The sequence below is a fragment of the Camponotus vicinus genome, unplaced genomic scaffold, assembly GCF_025532165.1.
Source record: "Camponotus vicinus isolate PSW18456_S1 unplaced genomic scaffold, iyCamVici1.0 SCAF_4, whole genome shotgun sequence".
In the NCBI taxonomy this organism is placed as follows: domain Eukaryota; kingdom Metazoa; phylum Arthropoda; class Insecta; order Hymenoptera; family Formicidae; genus Camponotus; species Camponotus vicinus.
Genome location: NW_028141976.1, coordinates 17006104 through 17024291, shown reverse-complemented (window position 1 = coordinate 17024291; position 18188 = coordinate 17006104). Strand labels below are relative to the sequence as shown.

The 18188-nt window shown below is 29.2% G+C and overlaps 2 protein-coding genes and 1 long non-coding RNA gene across 8 annotated transcripts in view; 2 read left to right on the top strand and 1 right to left on the bottom strand.

Moving 5' to 3' along the window:
* LOC145971257 (muscle-specific protein 20) overlaps nucleotides 1–1580 on the top strand; it is a 25051-nt gene extending 23471 nt beyond the window's left edge. The window contains exons 4-5 of the mRNA XM_083098738.1: nucleotides 605–725; nucleotides 989–1580. Coding sequence (XP_082954864.1) covers nucleotides 605–725; nucleotides 989–1180 — 313 coding nt within the window. The 3' untranslated portion in view covers nucleotides 1181–1580. The remainder of the gene's footprint in view (nucleotides 1–604; nucleotides 726–988) is intronic.
* Nucleotides 567–6912, bottom strand: LOC145971259 (uncharacterized). The gene is made up of 5 exons (XR_014438829.1): nucleotides 5689–6912; nucleotides 3932–4389; nucleotides 3499–3696; nucleotides 969–2451; nucleotides 567–861 (listed from the first exon to the last, which is right to left on the bottom strand). It is a non-coding gene; the product is annotated as an uncharacterized LOC145971259 (long non-coding RNA).
* Nucleotides 6013–18188, top strand: Ask1 (apoptotic signal-regulating kinase 1). Of its 6 annotated transcripts, none has more exons than XM_083098732.1 (25): nucleotides 6014–6121; nucleotides 6336–6423; nucleotides 6497–6641; nucleotides 6734–6954; nucleotides 7264–7458; nucleotides 8798–8970; nucleotides 9127–9295; nucleotides 9386–9685; nucleotides 9771–10024; nucleotides 10181–10340; nucleotides 10580–10933; nucleotides 11022–11283; nucleotides 11357–11494; nucleotides 11593–11759; nucleotides 11858–11953; nucleotides 12032–12171; nucleotides 12247–12402; nucleotides 12877–12972; nucleotides 13980–14092; nucleotides 14332–14498; nucleotides 14572–14836; nucleotides 15303–15627; nucleotides 15755–15902; nucleotides 16007–16083; nucleotides 16188–18188. In XM_083098732.1, exons 3-25 carry the CDS (start codon nucleotides 6605–6607, stop codon nucleotides 16237–16239), a joined length of 4065 nt encoding a protein of 1354 aa, XP_082954858.1. In that variant the 5' UTR covers nucleotides 6014–6121; nucleotides 6336–6423; nucleotides 6497–6604; the 3' UTR covers nucleotides 16240–18188. The 6 variants fall into 6 exon arrangements, with proteins under 6 accessions (XP_082954859.1, XP_082954858.1, XP_082954857.1 ...); XM_083098731.1 differs by having other exon boundaries at nucleotides 6017–6121; nucleotides 6299–6423; XM_083098733.1 differs by having other exon boundaries at nucleotides 6013–6121; nucleotides 6421–6641.

Here is an 18188-nt window from a genome sequence, read left to right as displayed (position 1 = left end):
TTCGCTATGCCTTTGATGACGTAAAATTAAAGTGCTTCCCTTGGAACGAGACTTTTCGTTTGATACATGCGATTGATCAATCTGCGAGATATTACGTTACGGATCGCGCGATGATTGATGACGAAAATTGTCTTTAATGTGGAAACGGAGGATGAGATTCTACTGTCCTGTTAAGCGGACACACGCAACACGTCATTTCTACGACACAGATAACAAGGCATCGCAACTCCTCGCATTTCCAGATTACAATATACCGCACAAGCTGTTAACTGCTTCACCAATCGGTGATAATTAGCGACTAAACAATAGAAGCGCGTCACTAGCTCAAAGCAATGCCCAGGCGAACAGCCGTATAAAGGAGTTAAATGTGCTGCTCTTTTGTGTGTCTCCCTCGCCTTTGTTTTCCCTCCGACTTGTCGTCGTTTCTCGATGATGTGTCTCACAAACCTCGTTACGTAGGATTTCTTTCTTGTCTTTTTGGAATATATTTCGCGTTAAATTTTGAATATGCGAGCTTTTTTTCTATTTATCTTTTATTTGTTGAATACATTGATGAGTTTATCTGATTGTACGTACTGATAAAAACTTTTTGATGAATTTTCAGATTCCAAAAAGCCTGTGTAAAATATGGCGTACCTGATGTTGATCTTTTCCAAGCTGTTGATCTGATGGAACGTAAAAATATCGCTCAAGTAACGAACACTATCTTCGCTATTGGACGTACGGTAATTAATTAATGATATCATTTTATTATTTTCTTGAAATACGATGGTTGATATCTTCATTAAATTTGTAAAATTTCTTGAAGCAAAAATCTTTGGTGCAGGTTTATATGATAAATATTCAAGATTTGCAATTAATCTGGAAACAAATAATGTGATATAAATTGTATATATAAGTGTATATTTTACGTGACAGTCATATCTCTTAATCACATTAGATAAGCTATTAAAAATGAAAATGTGTACCTATAAATTGTTATTTACAGACATACAAGCATCCTGAATGGCGCGGTCCTTGGTTGGGTCCGAAACCAGCAGAAGAAAATAAAAGGTCTTTCACAGAAGAGCAACTAAGAGCTGGCGAGGGACTTATTGGCTTGCAAGCTGGTACTAATAAGGGAGCTACTCAAGCAGGACAAAATTTCGGAGCTACAAGAAAAATACTTCTTGGAAAGTAATTGAATTTTTGCTAGAAATATTGCTAGAAATATTTTGTTCAAAAAAAGATAATCTTTTAAATATAAACGTATCACAATGTAAAATTAAATCATTAGAGACGATTTGTTTAATCGTAACATTAGTTAACACTTTTGCAAAAGAACACACTATGTTTTACAATTCTTTCTCTGTCATGAAATACATAAATACATGTATGTATACACACATACACACATACATTCGCCCACACATATATACATTTCGCTACATAAAACATAAGTGATATTAATATATACGTATCAGACACATTAATTATTCTGTAGTTAATTGTTCTTTATTATATCTCTTTTTGTGAATGTATTTAACAAAGTGTAATCAGTAATATAATAACACTTATGTTTCGACAATGAAAAAACTAAATCTATTTTATTGCCATAGAACATGACAACTTGCATATCATATTATTTAAACTTTCTTTGAAGCTCTAATGTCATAAAAGAAAATTGAAATAATTTATTTTAAATCAATATAATTTGACTATATATTTTCTTAAATTTTTACATCTTCAATATTCAATATTTTGCTAATCAAAATTCTGTCAGTTCAGTCTAAAATTAACTGAAAAAAAGATTTTTTCATTTATTAATATGAAACACAATTTTCTTTATTCATTGAAAATTCAAAATTTATTTTTTATATCTCATCTCGTTAAGAAAAATCATTTGACAGATTTCTCGATGAGAAATATTATCATATTTATCAGAAATATTCTGTATAATCAAACCTGCGTAATTAAATCCGCATTATCATAGTGTCTTAAACAGATTTTAGAAGGCATAAGCTATTTGTAGCGCGAAATTCCTAGAACGACAATCTTGTCGCTCTTGCTAGTTTCCTGGCAACTTGGTCGGCATCCGACAATCGTCTCCTATCGAGTTCTGTGTCGGTGCATGAAGCGTGACAGGCTGCTAGACACGTATACACAGCTCTCTGCACGCGTGTCGCGACATCGCAGACGCTCGAAGATCACTCGTCGTATGCACATACGCATCGACGTACATATGTACGCAGGTAGTGGAGCGCGTATGCGATGGCACGAGCCTCGTACGTGACAGGGACGACGAGTGGGCGTGACGTGTACGTACACGCGTTACACGCATTCCTTGACCGGTTTCTACACCGCAAGGCTCCCCGAGGATCAGGCGAACATCCTAAGATGGAACGTGTTCCGTCGACTCGAAATCATGCTCCGTTTTTCTCGTGCATCGTGTCGTCATCGTTGTTTTATGCTCTGCAAAACGGACAATAGATGATAATTATAATTGGATTTATTGTTATTCGGGAGCAAGTCTCGTCGAAGCAAAAGTTTACATCTAAAATAATATAATACATATATAAATAAATATTTAATTATAAGAGAATATTTTGTTAAGAGTGATAATATAATAATTAATATTATTAATATTATTAACAGAGAAAACTGGTACTTTGATTATATAATTAATTACATAATCGTTATATAATATCAAAAAATTTTGATTTTCATTGGGCTTTCCTATGTGCTATATTATAATAATTTGTGATCTTTGAATTACTCTTGTAGATGATTATTTTTTAAATGAAATAACAATTATAATTAAATAACAATATCAATGATCAGAACCAAATTAAATGTAAAATTCATCGCGTGATTATTTATCTAAAATAAGCGATAGAGCTCTAAATACATGTACATATATACATATACATGATTTTTTATACAGAAACATAAGGAGACATCTTCATAATATTGATATGTGATCGATTAAAAATAAAGTGTAAAGAAAACAGAAGGAAAAACTAAATTAAGCATCAATGTATCCTGTATCTCTTTTAACGTGTTTTAGGATTGATATTTTTTGTGATAGTATATAATTATGTTTTATCGCGCGTCGGCCCATATCAGACACACAGTGTTCCTCCACGTGCGCGCAATGACGTGTGGTCTGGCGTTGATCGTGGAGCAGGCCAGTTCTCGGGGACCCCCTGGTACAGGACAGCAGCATCCCGAGGAGCCCGCTCGCGTCCGGACGAGCGGTCCAGACGCACTCGCGACTCACCTCCCGTTGTCTCATGCGCTCCTCTTGAAAGGGGAGCGCTGCGGAGTGGCCGCTCCGCGCATCACTGCGCCCCACTATTCTTCCACGCACTCGCAAACCGCGTACGTACGAATACGCGGCGCGCGCCGGAGGCTGACTCGATCGTGGTCAGCTTATTTCCTTCCCACATTGCATAATTGTAGATTCGAATGTTTTCTAGATTCGATCTCATGACTGCCTTCTATAAATACGAGCATTACCTATCTTATGTGTAGAGTCGATTATTATATAATGTTGCGTCTTGGAGTCAAGCCTTGATTTTTTTATTTGTCTTGATCATATATTGAATATACGAATGTCCCATCATACACACCCATCTTTATTTCCTGTCATTTTGATTTTGATGAATTATCTTGTATTCTTCTACTTCGAGAGAGAAGGATTTATATATTATATGCCTGTGGATAATAAATTATAATTAAATAAAAATAATGATTCATTATATTAATGAGAGATATAAAGAACGAAAAAATAACTTTCATTTGAAAGGAAAATTATAAAAGAAATCTTCTAACAATAAGTAGAACCATAAATTTTAGAGGCTTTTATCATCTGTGACAATTATTTAAAAAAAAAATCGATATCTGTTTTGCGATTAAGCGAGTGAAAAAAATATCTTTATTTTAGTTTTACCTTAACGCAGACTTATTGCAGAATAATTTGAATTCATGTTGCATATGTATAGGCAAGAGAGACAGTTGGAATTGATTATGTGCATCTCTACACATATAAGAGACACGAGACTCTTTCATGTTCCTGACAACCTATTCGCGTGGAGTTCATTGGTACGTTTCCACGGTGCTCCGTGCTGTAGCACCCGATTCGACCGAATGCGAATGACCCACAGACTTGTTACCCTCCTTTCTCTAGCCACGGTGTGTGACTGTCTGAGTGTTCATAATCTCCCAGTAAAGGGTCGACTCTAGTCGATCAACAAAAGTATCTCGCTATCTACCGGTCGGACAATCCTCGACGAAGATTCTCTCGCAGAACTCGACGCAACGCGAGAGACATTTTTCTCGCATCTATCTTCGAAGGAATATCGTTTTGCGTCATGATGCATTTCTCTTCTATCATTGCTTTTGTTATTCCTGAAACAGAAAATTCAATTATTAATTACAAGATAATTAATTACGAGCCGCATTCGCGGCTTTTATAATCTTCTCGATCAACGTCTTTTAACTCCTCTTTTACTTCTGTTGTTATTAAAAATAATTAGAAAAATGAAAAACATAACATATTAATATAAATAATTAGAAACATGAAAAAAATAATGCATCTCTGATTTAAAAACTGAAGATGTATTTGTCGAAAGGTCAATAAAAGTTAACGTGTAATATACGATGGTATGTTAAAAGATTTGACGTAATTGAGCGGAATGAATTAATAATAATGTCACTTGAGAAATGCATATTGAATATTCTACGAATCTCTTTCCCCATTGTATCTATAGATATATATGTCACGGAGTTTTGACCTATACAATTGCGTTAATAAAGATTGATGAAAAAGGAAACGATACGAGGAATTTAGTACGATAGTTTTTTTATATATATAAAGTATATATCATCAATCTGAGAACTATAAATATTCATTTAAAAATTATGTTTAAATATATAATAATAATACAAGTCGATCGCAAAATATGCAAGTTTAAAATTGATCGAATCGAATTTTTATATTTAATATATGTATTTAAAAATCGTCTTTTTGACATATTTTACATCTTTTAAACTCATTTTTGTATTTTGCTATATTGAAATATATCCAGAATATTCAATTAATTAAAATTTATATTTTTAATGTAACATTTATATTTTTCAACATTATATTTAACATTATATTTAACATTACATTTAACATTATATTTAACATGTTATAATGATTTATCTTTATTTACTTAGAATTTATTTGCAACTAAATATTTTTAATTAATCTCTTTTTTATATTATGTGCTACTGTTGAAATCAAAGATATTCAATAAAAAAGATGTAGAAAAATTCTAATTACTACCATTTTAACGTCTATCATACAATTACAAAAGATGATTAATAAGATCAAAAATTTCCATTTATAACCTCCATTTATAATCTCCATTTATAAAGTTTAAAAGATACGACAAATTTAGCAATTTATTATCGTTTTTGCAAGCTAAAGATTGCAAATGTTTTGTGTAGAAGCCATTATTTTTTGATAAATATACTATGTGTGGGAACAATATAATGATAATTTGACTCATTTCATAGAAATTTAGCTAAGCATATGTTCTCGTAAAATGGAGTAACAAGACATGCGGCTACTGTTTTACTGTTAAAAAAAAGCTTTGTTAAAATAGATTTCTTACAAAATAACAAACATATACATATACAAAATAACGATAAAATTCTTACTAAAGAAAGCTCGCATCCGCAAATGAATCGAAATATTCATAGGTGTATTTTCCAGCGTTTTTGCTCTAGGCACATCTTGTGTAACATGATTTTGTAATATTCTCGCCAAGGTGAAACGACTTACGCATCAATTTGCGCCGTATGCTTTACTCATTCGTATGCTTATTCAAATGATTTACGCTCGATTCGAAAACGCGTAGTTAACTTGCGGTCGAAGTTTCGATATGTAAGAGAGAAAAAGAGAGAGGATTCGCGCTCTATCTTGAGACCATCTATTTTTATACCGGCCGAGCGAGACTCTGATCTCGCTGCCATCTGTGAAGCGGTAACTTTACAAGCGAATCTCGCACTTGTGCATGACCTCGACTCGAGATTTGTGTGTTCTAGAAGGAATGGATGGATGGTGATTTCTATAATGTGCACGCGACAATTGGTATTTTTTTTTTGCACGCTATATCGCGCTAATTAATTTTAATTTCGGTCGATTTCAGTGCCAATTTTTCAGTGTCTCGTTTCGTGATCCACTGACAAATTTGTCTCGACTGTGATGTGTGCTTTTAATGTATCCTGGGATGTTATTGCTCTTGTATATTTTGATTATGTTTTGCAGTTTTATCTTTATTTTTGTAAACGGTGATCTCTTCCAGGAGTGATGGTTGTACATTTAATTTCAACAAGGAAAACCAGCATCGTAAAAAAGAGAAATGATATATGTTTACTTTTATATTCTAGCAGGTGATAATCTACTGTAGTTTTGGTGGTATGTCAGTTGATGGTGATATCCATTTGACACTTTGTTTATCGATAGATATACACATCAAGTTAATCACTCAATTTTTTGGGGATATACCATAAAGTAAGAACTCAAAAATATAATAGCACAGTACAAATATCTGGTGGTAGAGCCTCGAGCAATATGCCTTCTACTTGTGGCGATATAATTGATATGACTGGTAATTATAAACTTTATCTATTATGTGTGTTGCTGCTTGAATATAACAGCTGTGTAAATACTCTTAACATATAAGAAGACAATCCTGTACAGCTGCCTCGCAATCAGGCATCATGGAAGGCATTTCCAGTACGGATAGTGTTGGGACGCAAAGTGACATATCAGGACATACAACTGTACCAGGAAGGCCTAGAATGGATGTGGCCTGTGTCTTGGATTTGCAACAACCGGAACATCTTGCTCAACGAAAGAAAGCATTGGACGAAGTTAGACAAGCCTGTAATTTAGTCAATGCTAATATACATCATATACAGGTATATTTTAGATACAATTAAACTATTAAAATAATGACAAATCAAATATCTCTTTCATTGAATTTAAAATGTGATAAAAGCAAAAAAGGAACTTGCAATATGTGTCAGGTTTTTATAATAAATTCCCTAAATTCAAGCTAATTTCAAAATAGGATTCTTATGTATCAAAAGTCAATATTAAATACACTATCAAGTCATGTTGTTTAAAAATGAATAAATAAAAAATATATTACATATAGAAATTTGTTTTGTAATAAAATTTGTTTTGTATCTTTTTATCTCTTTTAATTTTGTATATATTCTTTTTAGTTTGAAAAGCTCGATTTTGGTGAAACTAATGTATTGGATACATTTTATAATGCTGATGTAGCAGTTGTTGATTTAAGTATTCAGTTGCAACAGTCTGCATTATTTTATCATCTTGGTGTTAGAGAAAGTTTTGGAATGAAGGAAAATATATTGCTATATAATGATGTAGATACAGAGGCTACAATTAGACTTAAGGTATGTATATATTCTCCATATTGTGTGTTTCTAAAAAATATAAAAGTCTTGCATTTAATTCTAAATGCTAAGCATAATATAGTGGTAGTAATATATCAATGACCTTGTCTATTTATTACACAGACTTAGAATGCATTTTGTAACAATGATCTCAATTAAAGCTCTCGTAAATAGATTGGTCAAGATGCAAGTGACTGTATTATTGTAACAAGCAGTTATTTCTCAAACATTTGACATTAAGAAATTAAGAAAAATCTATTTCTCTCTCTTTTGTTTTCATACAAGAATTATTTTTTATATTTTTATATATAATGTAAAAAGAATTATTATATAAATTTTATATAAATTTTTATTGTAAAATTATGTAAATTTTTATGAGTCTTTATAAAAATATATTCAATTTAATCAATTATTGTAATAATATATATTGGCTGCTCTAATAATTTACAAAAATTGGACAAATATTAATTTTCATCTTGTATATTTTGCTTACTTATTATTATTATTTTGAGCAAATTAATTTTTTATATTAATTTATATATATTTAAAAAATTATCTTAAATATTGATTATTAATTAATAACTTAATTACTTCTTTATTGGTTCATCATATCGGTTTATTGGTATTCATCATATTGGTTTATTGGTTCTGTGGATCTGTTGTCATTTAAATCTTTAAAATGATTTTAATATCCTTGTCATTGGCAATAAATGGAATAATTGGAATATGTTACGCACGAAATAATATTCGATGTTGAACTATTATGAACTAAACGTAATCGGTATCATCAGATGAAACGATATCCGTGTCAAACAAGCACCCAATATGTAATTCCGCTCGATATGGAGTAGAAAAACATGAGCTCATGATCTTAATATAGCAGTTACTGTTGGTGCTGGCCGATCGCGCAATTGTTCGCGATCGCTCGATACGACTTGTCACTGATACGTGTGCGTTAGATTACTATATTGTGTATTCATATTAATTTCGTTTACAATTATTATATCGAACAATTTATTTTAATTTAATAAATCAGAATAAGAAGAAGAAAATGACATTTGAATATGTGTTAAAAGTTAGTGTAAAATATACAGCAAATAATTATTAAATAAAGGTTGCAAATAGTATACTGTGGAAATTCAATTATTAAGATTAGTTATATTGATAACAATATTTAAGATATGTTATATAAAAGAAATACAAGTGATTAATTATGTTATTTTTAATCAGTGTTCTTTGACTTACTTAATAAGAAAGAAGATAAAGTTTTTACAAATAATTTATATTTTAACTATGTTTAACTAGTATATATATATATAATGTTATAAAATATTTTCAGTTATCCTGTGGCAGCTACACATTTGTTTCATATCGTGTTGTGGAATCGTGTGGCTCATGTGTAGCTACTATTCCAGCAACCAGCAGAATTACAGGTGAAGAAACAATAGATCCCAAACAGCATCTCACTCTGAAACTCAAGAAATTGTTTCAAGATGTAGAAATACAATCCAAGTAAGCAAATGTGAAAATCTTTTATATTACTTTTTAATATAAATAAAAATCTTTGATTATAATATAAATTTTTTACTTAATATTAATAAATATTTGTCAAAAATATTAAACATTTTTTAGTATTAATGAGAAATATTTTTATTAAAAATATTTCAGAGCACATATGAAAGAGAAATTTCTAGCAGATCTGCGCAAGGCACGCGAGACATATTCTGGAGAAGAACTCTCTAGAGCTTTGAATAACATGCGTAAACGTTTAGACGATCCAAATGTTTTGTCGGGAGAAGTAGTTTTAAATGTACTCATTTCATTTCGAGAAATACAGGTAAAATATCAACAGATTAATAGTACTTTTTAATGAGAATTTTTTATGATTATATGTATTGTTAAAAATTGACATTTACATTTATGTTAGGATTATGATGCAATGGTACAATTGGTTGATGATTTAAGAACCATACCAACTCACAAAAATTATATAAACACTCCAGCTATAAGATATTTATATGCGTTTGCTCTAAATCGACGAAATAAAGAGGGTGATCGAGAAAGAGCGCTAAAAGTCATCGAAAAAGCGTTAGAGAAGAAAGAAAATCATGTTCCAGATATGTTATGTTTATGTGGAAGAATATATAAAGACAAATTTGTAGAGAGCCGACATACAGATCAGGAGAGTTTAAAAAATGCGATTCACTGGTATAGAAAAGGCTTTGAGGTACAATATATGTATATAAAAGCTATCTCAATAATTGTGAATTTCTATTAATGCATGTATATAATTGTTATTGTTATATATTCAGGTTCAACCTAATGAATATGCTGGTATAAATCTTGCTACTTTATTGGTCATAGCTGGAAATGAATTCTCTAAGAGTGAAGAATTACAACACATAGGAATGGTACTAAATAACTTAATTGGAAAGAAAGGTAGTTTACCAAGTTTAAAGGATTATTGGGACGTAGCAACATTTTTTGAAATTAGTGTATTGGCAGAAGATTATTCAAAAGCAAAACAAGCAGCCGAATGTATGTTTAAATTGAAGCCACCAAATTGGTAAGTACAATAAAATTATATATTCAGTAAAAAAAACAACATATTTAGAATTTAAAAAAGGTATATACAATATTTTAAAAAACTTATTTTAATATTATTGAATTTATATTTCGATTATTATATATTAATTTTATATAATTCTATTTTAATTTTTAGGTATCTAAAATCGACAATAGGCAATATATCACTGATAAACAGATTTCGTAAAAAAAATGAGGAAGCTGAAATTGCACCAGAGGAACAAATATTTAGTTTCTGGATGGAATACTTTGTTGAAGCTACAAAAGCGGAAATTGGCGATAGTATACGGTTTCCAGTAAGTTTATAAATGGAATCGTGTTACTGAGATACATCTGCTTCCCAATTTGGGAGACTATGGCTTATAGTTATGCATTACCAATCCAGTTTACTTCTGTATATTTTGGGTTAAAGTAAGAATAATACAAAATTGCTTTTAGAGCAGATTTATGGATTCATATTTAAAAAGAACATTAACTTTTTATTTTAATTATTTCTCTAAATATAAAAAAGCTTAAGCACAATGTTTCTTATTAGATTGTAGTATTGGAACCAACAAAAATTTTAATGCCGAGTTACGTGAATGTAAATCTTGGCGCAGAGGAGAAGTCTATACAAATATGGAATTTGTGTCCAGATAATATGAGAAATAATTGTAAGCAAGTTCATGATTGGTTATTTACCGCAAATATGATACGTAGTGTAAGTTTATATAAAAGAGATGAGAGATGCCTTTTTTTATACGTTCATCAAAATTCGGATGATTTTCAAATGTACTTGCCATCGGTACAGTATAGACAAAGATTTTATGATCTGATCTTAGAAATGACTAGGGATCAGGAAGGCATGGTTACAGATTTGGATACTTACATGACTGATGATTGCATGAAGGTTTTTATAATTATTATTTTATTATTATTTTTATCAGATATATTTTATATAATTTTTAAAATTTAATAAGATGTTTACATATTTATAGTTCGAATATGAATTGGATGATCAAAACAAGCGTATAATTCTCGGCAAAGGTACATATGGCGTGGTGTATGCAGCACGCGATTTGAATACGCAAGTCAGGATTGCAGTAAAAGAAATTCGCGAACGAAATTTGGGCGATGTACAGCCTCTTCATGAAGAGATTAAATTACATAGCCAATTAAGACACAGAAATATCGTCCAGTATTTAGGATCAATAAGTGAGGATGGATATTTCAAAATTTTCATGGAACAAGTTCCTGGAGGTAAGAAAGAATTAAAATGTAACACTTGTATAAATGACATCTGTAAATATATCGATCATTCTTATAATTTTAGGAAGTTTATCAGCTTTGTTAAGATTAAAATGGGGTCCTTTGAAAGAAAATGAATCAACCATCTCATATTACACTAAACAAATGTTGGAGGGTCTTAAATATCTCCATGATCAAAAAATAGTTCATAGAGATATAAAAGGTATATAATTTATAATTTTACATTTGTTTACTAATGTATAATATTCTTTTTTACTTATCTATGCATATATTTTACACAAATAAAATTGTACTATATAGGCGATAATGTATTGGTAAATACATATAGTGGAGTAGTAAAAATATCTGATTTCGGTATGTCGAAACGTTTGGCTGGCTTATGCCCAAGTACAGAAACATTTACCGGAACATTACAGTACATGGCACCAGAAGTTATTGACAAGGGTCAACGTGGATATGGCGCGCCTGTAAGTTTGTTTTGTTAAATATTTTGTTTTGAGACTTCAGGATAAAAAAGTGTACTTCTTTGTCACCAAAATAATAATCATTCAAATTATTTTTCTAGGCGGATATTTGGTCTTTAGGTTGTACAATAGTTGAAATGGCAACTGGAAAGCCTCCATTTATCGAACTAGGTTCTCCACAAGCAGCTGTTTTTAAAGTAAATTTATAAATATTAAATATACAAAATTTTTTTTGAATATTATTAATCTAACAAATATATGTTCTTTTTTTATAGGTAGGATATTACAAAATACATCCAGAGATACCATCAGAATTGTCTGAGAGAGCGAAAAGTTTCATATTGCGTTGTTTCGAGCCAAATCCTGATATAAGAGCAACTGCTGCAGAACTGTTGGAGGATCCATTTCTTAACGAGTATTAAAGCATTATTATACAGTACTGTATAGAGAGCTTTATAAATAATTAAAACCATGTATTTATTTTTAACAGGAAAAAGAAGACCAGCAGATTAGCTGCACCACCAGATTTCAGTAGAAGTATATCAGTTCCCGCAGACAGATTGGAACGTTTAGGGAAATGTGATAAAACGAATAATAACCATATTGTCACTACTACACCTATACAGACATCTCAATCAGATGATAGGTATAGTAAAAAATTTTTATTTTTATCACAATGTGCCGTTTTGTGTTAATATTCTTGCAATACCTCGTGGCGTTTCTGCCTTTGTTTTGTTATATACTTTTATTCAATTGACTCCATCTATTTCAAGTTTTGATGCCAATCTCATTTTTCATGTCGCTGAATATTTGTCAAATTAATTAACAAAGACAATGAATATAAAATGTTTCGATTGTTTTCATATCACAATATTAGCAAAGCACAACTCAAATTCAAATTAATGTTTTTAATTAATTTTTTAATGTAATATTATAAATTATATATTTTCCCTGAAATTATTTTTTTTAGCATTAACTATTAATCATATCTTCTGTACTAAAAATGTATTACTCAAATTGCAATATTCTAAAAAATACAATATAAGAGTATGAAAAGTATAACATTCTCTTATAACCAAAACGCACATTGCGAATTGTAATTGTAAAATATTAAATTTAGTGGAGGGTTAACGAAGTCAAGCCCGTTGAGAGAACGCAGTCCGGCTCACCTATTATCTCCCATCAGCATGCCTACTGCAACCCTCTCTTTTAACAGGTACGGTTCTAACTTTGTAAATTTGTATGCAAGGAAAGTATAATTAAAAATATAATTTATCTATTGGTATCACATTATTATCTGTAGAAATGTAGAAAGGTAAAATATATGAAACAATTTATATACATAATCATTTAGCATTAATATTGCATATGTAAAATGCTTAATTGCATTGTCTCTTTAAATTATTTTTTATGTAAAAATATTAGATATCAAAATATTATGCCACTGAGTGTTTAGATGTTGCATAGTGTTTCAATGTATAACCTAATGATGCTTTGTATAAATCATATCCATTTCAAGATTCCTTTATGTTTTGCGCAAACAATGGTATATTGTCAATTGTATATTCATGCAATTCTCAATTAACTATTAAAAAAAAGGAACAAACTTGTGTTTACAAACATTAAAAATATATTAATACTCATATCATCATTAATTACATATTACATATACTAATGTATAATTGCCTTGCTAAGTATAAAAATTTATCATACATAATATAAATATAGTATAACATATAAATGCAGTATATTAAAACAATTTAGATTATTAAGGTAGCCTTCTAACATTGACTTATGCTATAATAATAAATTTTGATTTAATCTTTTCTTAAATTGTCTGATGTATATATACAGCTATATACATATAAATATAAAGAAAATATTGTGTGTATGTGTGTATTATAATAAAATTACACACAAAATTGTTTGTGCCTTGTACATTATGCAATAACTAAATTAGTTTTTATTAATTATATAAATAATTAGATAAAATATTATTGATATCATCTTATATAAAATTATTTAGATAATAAAATGGTTTCTTTCGCAATTGTATTAAACATGCAGAATGCTAATACAATGTTTTGATACAATCAAATTAAATTACATAGAAGCTTGTAATAATTTGCAATGTATAAATATTGTATCAAAAATATTGTAAAGAAAGTGTAGCATGTTTATATAACACATAACATTAATTTCTTGCTCTTTATATCTTTGTAGTACAATAGGGAATACTCCATCAATAGAAACTAGTGAAAGTGATACAGTAGGTACCTCAATAACACGAAGAAGTTCATCTGGTGGACTGTTATCACCAGAAGTTGAATTGGGAGGTAAATATATACAGCAATAGAGAAAGATACTTCACAAGAAAATACACTGACTGGAAATTATTTATAAAAAAATTTGTTTAAAATTACAAAATGCTATCACATTATTATAATTATGAACAGATGGATTTAATTAAATTATGAACCATTCATCTTTCTCTTTCTCTATTTCTGTGTCCCTAGCATTATTCTATACTATGGTTATGCTATTTATTTATATTTATCAACAATTGGAATAATAGGACAACCAGGACAAAAATCTGGAGAACAGGAAGGATTTTATTTATTAAAAAAAGATAGCCAAAGACGTATGACATTAACGAGAGTTCTTAATCAAGATGAAGCAAAAATTTGTGAAGTTTGGATGAGAGGTATACATCAAGCAGAGGGACAAACAATGTTGCAGATGGTATTTATTCAGCTGTAATATTATATTGCATTACAAATAATGTATGTATCAGCATATTAATTATTTATTTTAGAGTCATCTGGTATTGCTCATGCGTGGTTTGAGGGATTATATCGCAGAGCAAAATCAAGAAGTGATAGTAACTGCTATTCGAACATTGAAGGAGGAATTGGATTTTGATTCAACTGCTATTAATCACCTACATTTAGCTATTTACTTATTTCAAACGGCAGTAAACGAAGTTTTAAGAATGCACAGTATAAAACCACATTGGATGTTTGCCTTAGATAACTTGGTGAGAAATGCTGTTCAAGCTGCTATCACTGTATTATCTCCTGGTGAGTATCGTTTTTTCTTACTGAAACAGAAAAGAGAGTAGATTCGTTATATGCATTTGATACATATTCAGGATACATCAATAAGAATTAAATCTTGGATATCAGAAAAGAATGTTTTGTTTATTTAACTGCCACATTCTCATATTTGTATATTATGTGGCACATAAGCCAGATGTTCATATGTATCTTAAGTGTAATATATCAAGTGTACACGTGCAGATTGTATGTTATCATATCAACTCTAAAAATATTTCAGAGAAAAGTTATCACTAATAATAAAAGATTTCTTGTGAACATCGCGTTTAGTAAGAAGATTACTACACTTCATTATAGTTGACACATCTGGTTTAGGCAAATATTTCATTGAAAAAAAAAACAATTAATAGATTAGATATATTCAAATCAAGAAAAATATTTAAAAAATACTACCATATAGAACATGTTTTCTGTTACAAATTGTGTCTAGAATTAGGAGCTAATTTACTTGGACAAGAACGAGTACAACCTGGCGGTCAAGGACCTGAAGAAGGATCAACGTCTGGAGTGTCAACAGTAAATTCTGTAAGATCCCAAAAAACTGCTGATTCCATTGATAATAAATATTGGAAAGAATATAGAGATCAGATGGGAGCGCTAAAAATAGAAAATATGAAGCTGCTTCAGGAATTGATAGAAAGCCAGAAAACATATCAGACGTTATTACAACAAGCTCTTGAAGAACAGAGAGCCCAAATTAATACATTGACACATTTGTGTGAAAATATTAATAGAAGAACGAGGCAAGAATCTGGGTATGAAACAAATTATTATTTTATTTATTATCGTAACATACATAAAATATATATTAATATTATATGTAATTTTTGTTGTAAAAGTATAAAAGTATATATTTTTTATATATATATGTATGATCTGCAGTTATAATTCTTCCATCTCGCCAAATATATCTCAGCAATCAACGTCTTTGACAATTACCGATACACAGAACGATACTGCTTTGCATCCAAATATGACTCTTGTCGATTGGTTAAGAGATCTTCAGGTGGATGACACATCAATCGATAGGGTAAATAGTTTATCGATATCTGAAAGAGAAGGAATAGAACAAAAATTAGTTACATATTCTTTATCTTATATATATTTACGAACGCGATTTTTTAATGTTTTTAGTTCCTATATGAGGAATATACACTGGAGGATATTTTATATTATGTTACACGAGATGATCTTCGCAGGCTAAATTTAAGGTAAGAAATGAACCTTTCTATATAATTTTATATAATATTTAATAGCTTTATATACATGAGATAAATATTTTATAATTTTTATTAAATATCTTATACAATTCTAGGGGAGGAATTGAACTCAGGATATGGCAAGCCATACAGAGATATAAGTCATGAAAAATATTGGAAATTAAATTGTAAAGATTAATGAATTATATCTATTTTTCCTCATTGTTAGTGAGAGAATATCATTAGCTGTCATCATAGTAGCTGAAGTTTCAAGCAGGGTAAAAAATATTTGTTTCACGCGCGCAACAAAATCGTTTAGTTTATCATAAGATAAAAACATAATGCTATAAATCAATCATATATATGCTATACTATTATGCTGGACATAAGTCGAATTTCTATAGAAAGAGAGTTTCTTCTATGATATTATAATATTACTTATATATATTTTGTAGTTCCTACAAAAATTAGAGATTAATATTACTCTTTATGGAACAAATATGAAATCACATAAAATGAAGTGCATATAATGATTTATGTTAACAGAACGTATTATGTTTGAATCTGTTTTATTATAGATTTTAATACTTTATCAAAATTTCATGATATCAGAATATGATGAAAAATTAATATTTTTATATATAAAATGTATTTCATACATTACACAATTTAATTATAAGAAATTTTGTTTTTTTTTTAATATTTTAAATTTAATATTTAAAGTACATATGTATTTAATATTTAAAAATCAAATCAACTTTAGAAAAATCATTTTTATTCTAAATATTTAAAAAGAAATAACAGTAATAAAAGTTATACAAAAAGTTATGAATGTGGAAATCTCTCTCTTTCTTATCGATAATATATCTGAAATATTTTTTCTATTCTCAAGTGAAATAATGTTTTCTATGCAACAAAAGTTAATATACAGATCCTCTCAATAATCGATAATACAACTGATCCAACTAATCACAAAATATAAATATATATTTGCTGAAAGCAGCTTACTGCCAATCTAAAATCTTAATTAGAAACGATTCATATTTTCACAAAAGAGTAATAATTTTATACAATATTTGTTTATTAATATTAAGATAATAGTTATATATAGTCTATATAATATTCTCATTTCAACATTTTTATAAATGAGGATGCAATTATTTGCAGTGCCTTATGAAACTCGTTCTAGTACAAGGAAAAATATTTACTACATATATTACATACATATATGTAATATAGTCACATGTAATGCCATTTACATGATAATGTGAAATTACATCTAATGTTCTCAAAAAGCAAATTTATACTTGCGCAGAACATATACTAAATCTTCTCATCAAAACATTAATTGAATGTTTTCATATCGATAGTTTTCATGTAAATAAAATGTTTTTTTCATAGTTTGTAAGAGCTTATGTCGATTCGTATTTTGTCGAATAAATTCAGTTAGATGTAGTCTTCCTTCAAGATTTTTTTTGTAGATATGAACATTTTTATATGATAGAAAATTTCAATCTTTATTGTAAGCAATATTGTAAAGGAAGAAGCGTTTGTGTTTCTTGTGATGCATGTTATATTATATATATATATATATATATATATATATATATATATATATATATATATATTTGTACAGTTAGTTTTTTTAATGTGTAATAGTCAAATGGAATTTAACAAGTATATATATTATATCTGATATTTTAATAAGCTCTCGAGAGATTGTTTTCTCAAAAACCCGGTGCCTGTTTTAAAGATATATTGCTTCAAATGAATAAGCTGGATTCCATCTGACTATACACATATAATGTTGCAATATGAGCTAATGACTGATGAAATTAATAAAATACTTTTACTTTTAATATTAATACATTAAAAACTATAGAGCGATAATCGCGTATTGGTACTTGTCTTCAAGTATTTTGCTTAAAATTGTTTTGCGTTTTATTATACTAGCTTGTCACAACATTAAGAAAATAAAATTCAAAACAAGTATCAGGAGAGAATAATTATTGTTAACTATTACTGTTTTTACTTACAAATAGGATTAATTATTATTGTTGCTCGCGTATGCGACTGTTTGTAATAAAGTAATGAATAAATATTTATATTATTTAATA

Coding starts and splice junctions, on each gene's coding strand:
- Ask1 (XM_083098733.1), top strand. CDS start 6,605: ATGCCTTCTACTTGTGGCGATATAATTGATATGACTG. Junction 6,642..6,733: donor CGATATAATTGATATGACTG/GTAATTATAAAC, acceptor AATCCTGTACAG/CTGCCTCGCAATCAGGCATC. Junction 11,284..11,356: donor CATGGAACAAGTTCCTGGAG/GTAAGAAAGAAT, acceptor TTATAATTTTAG/GAAGTTTATCAGCTTTGTTA.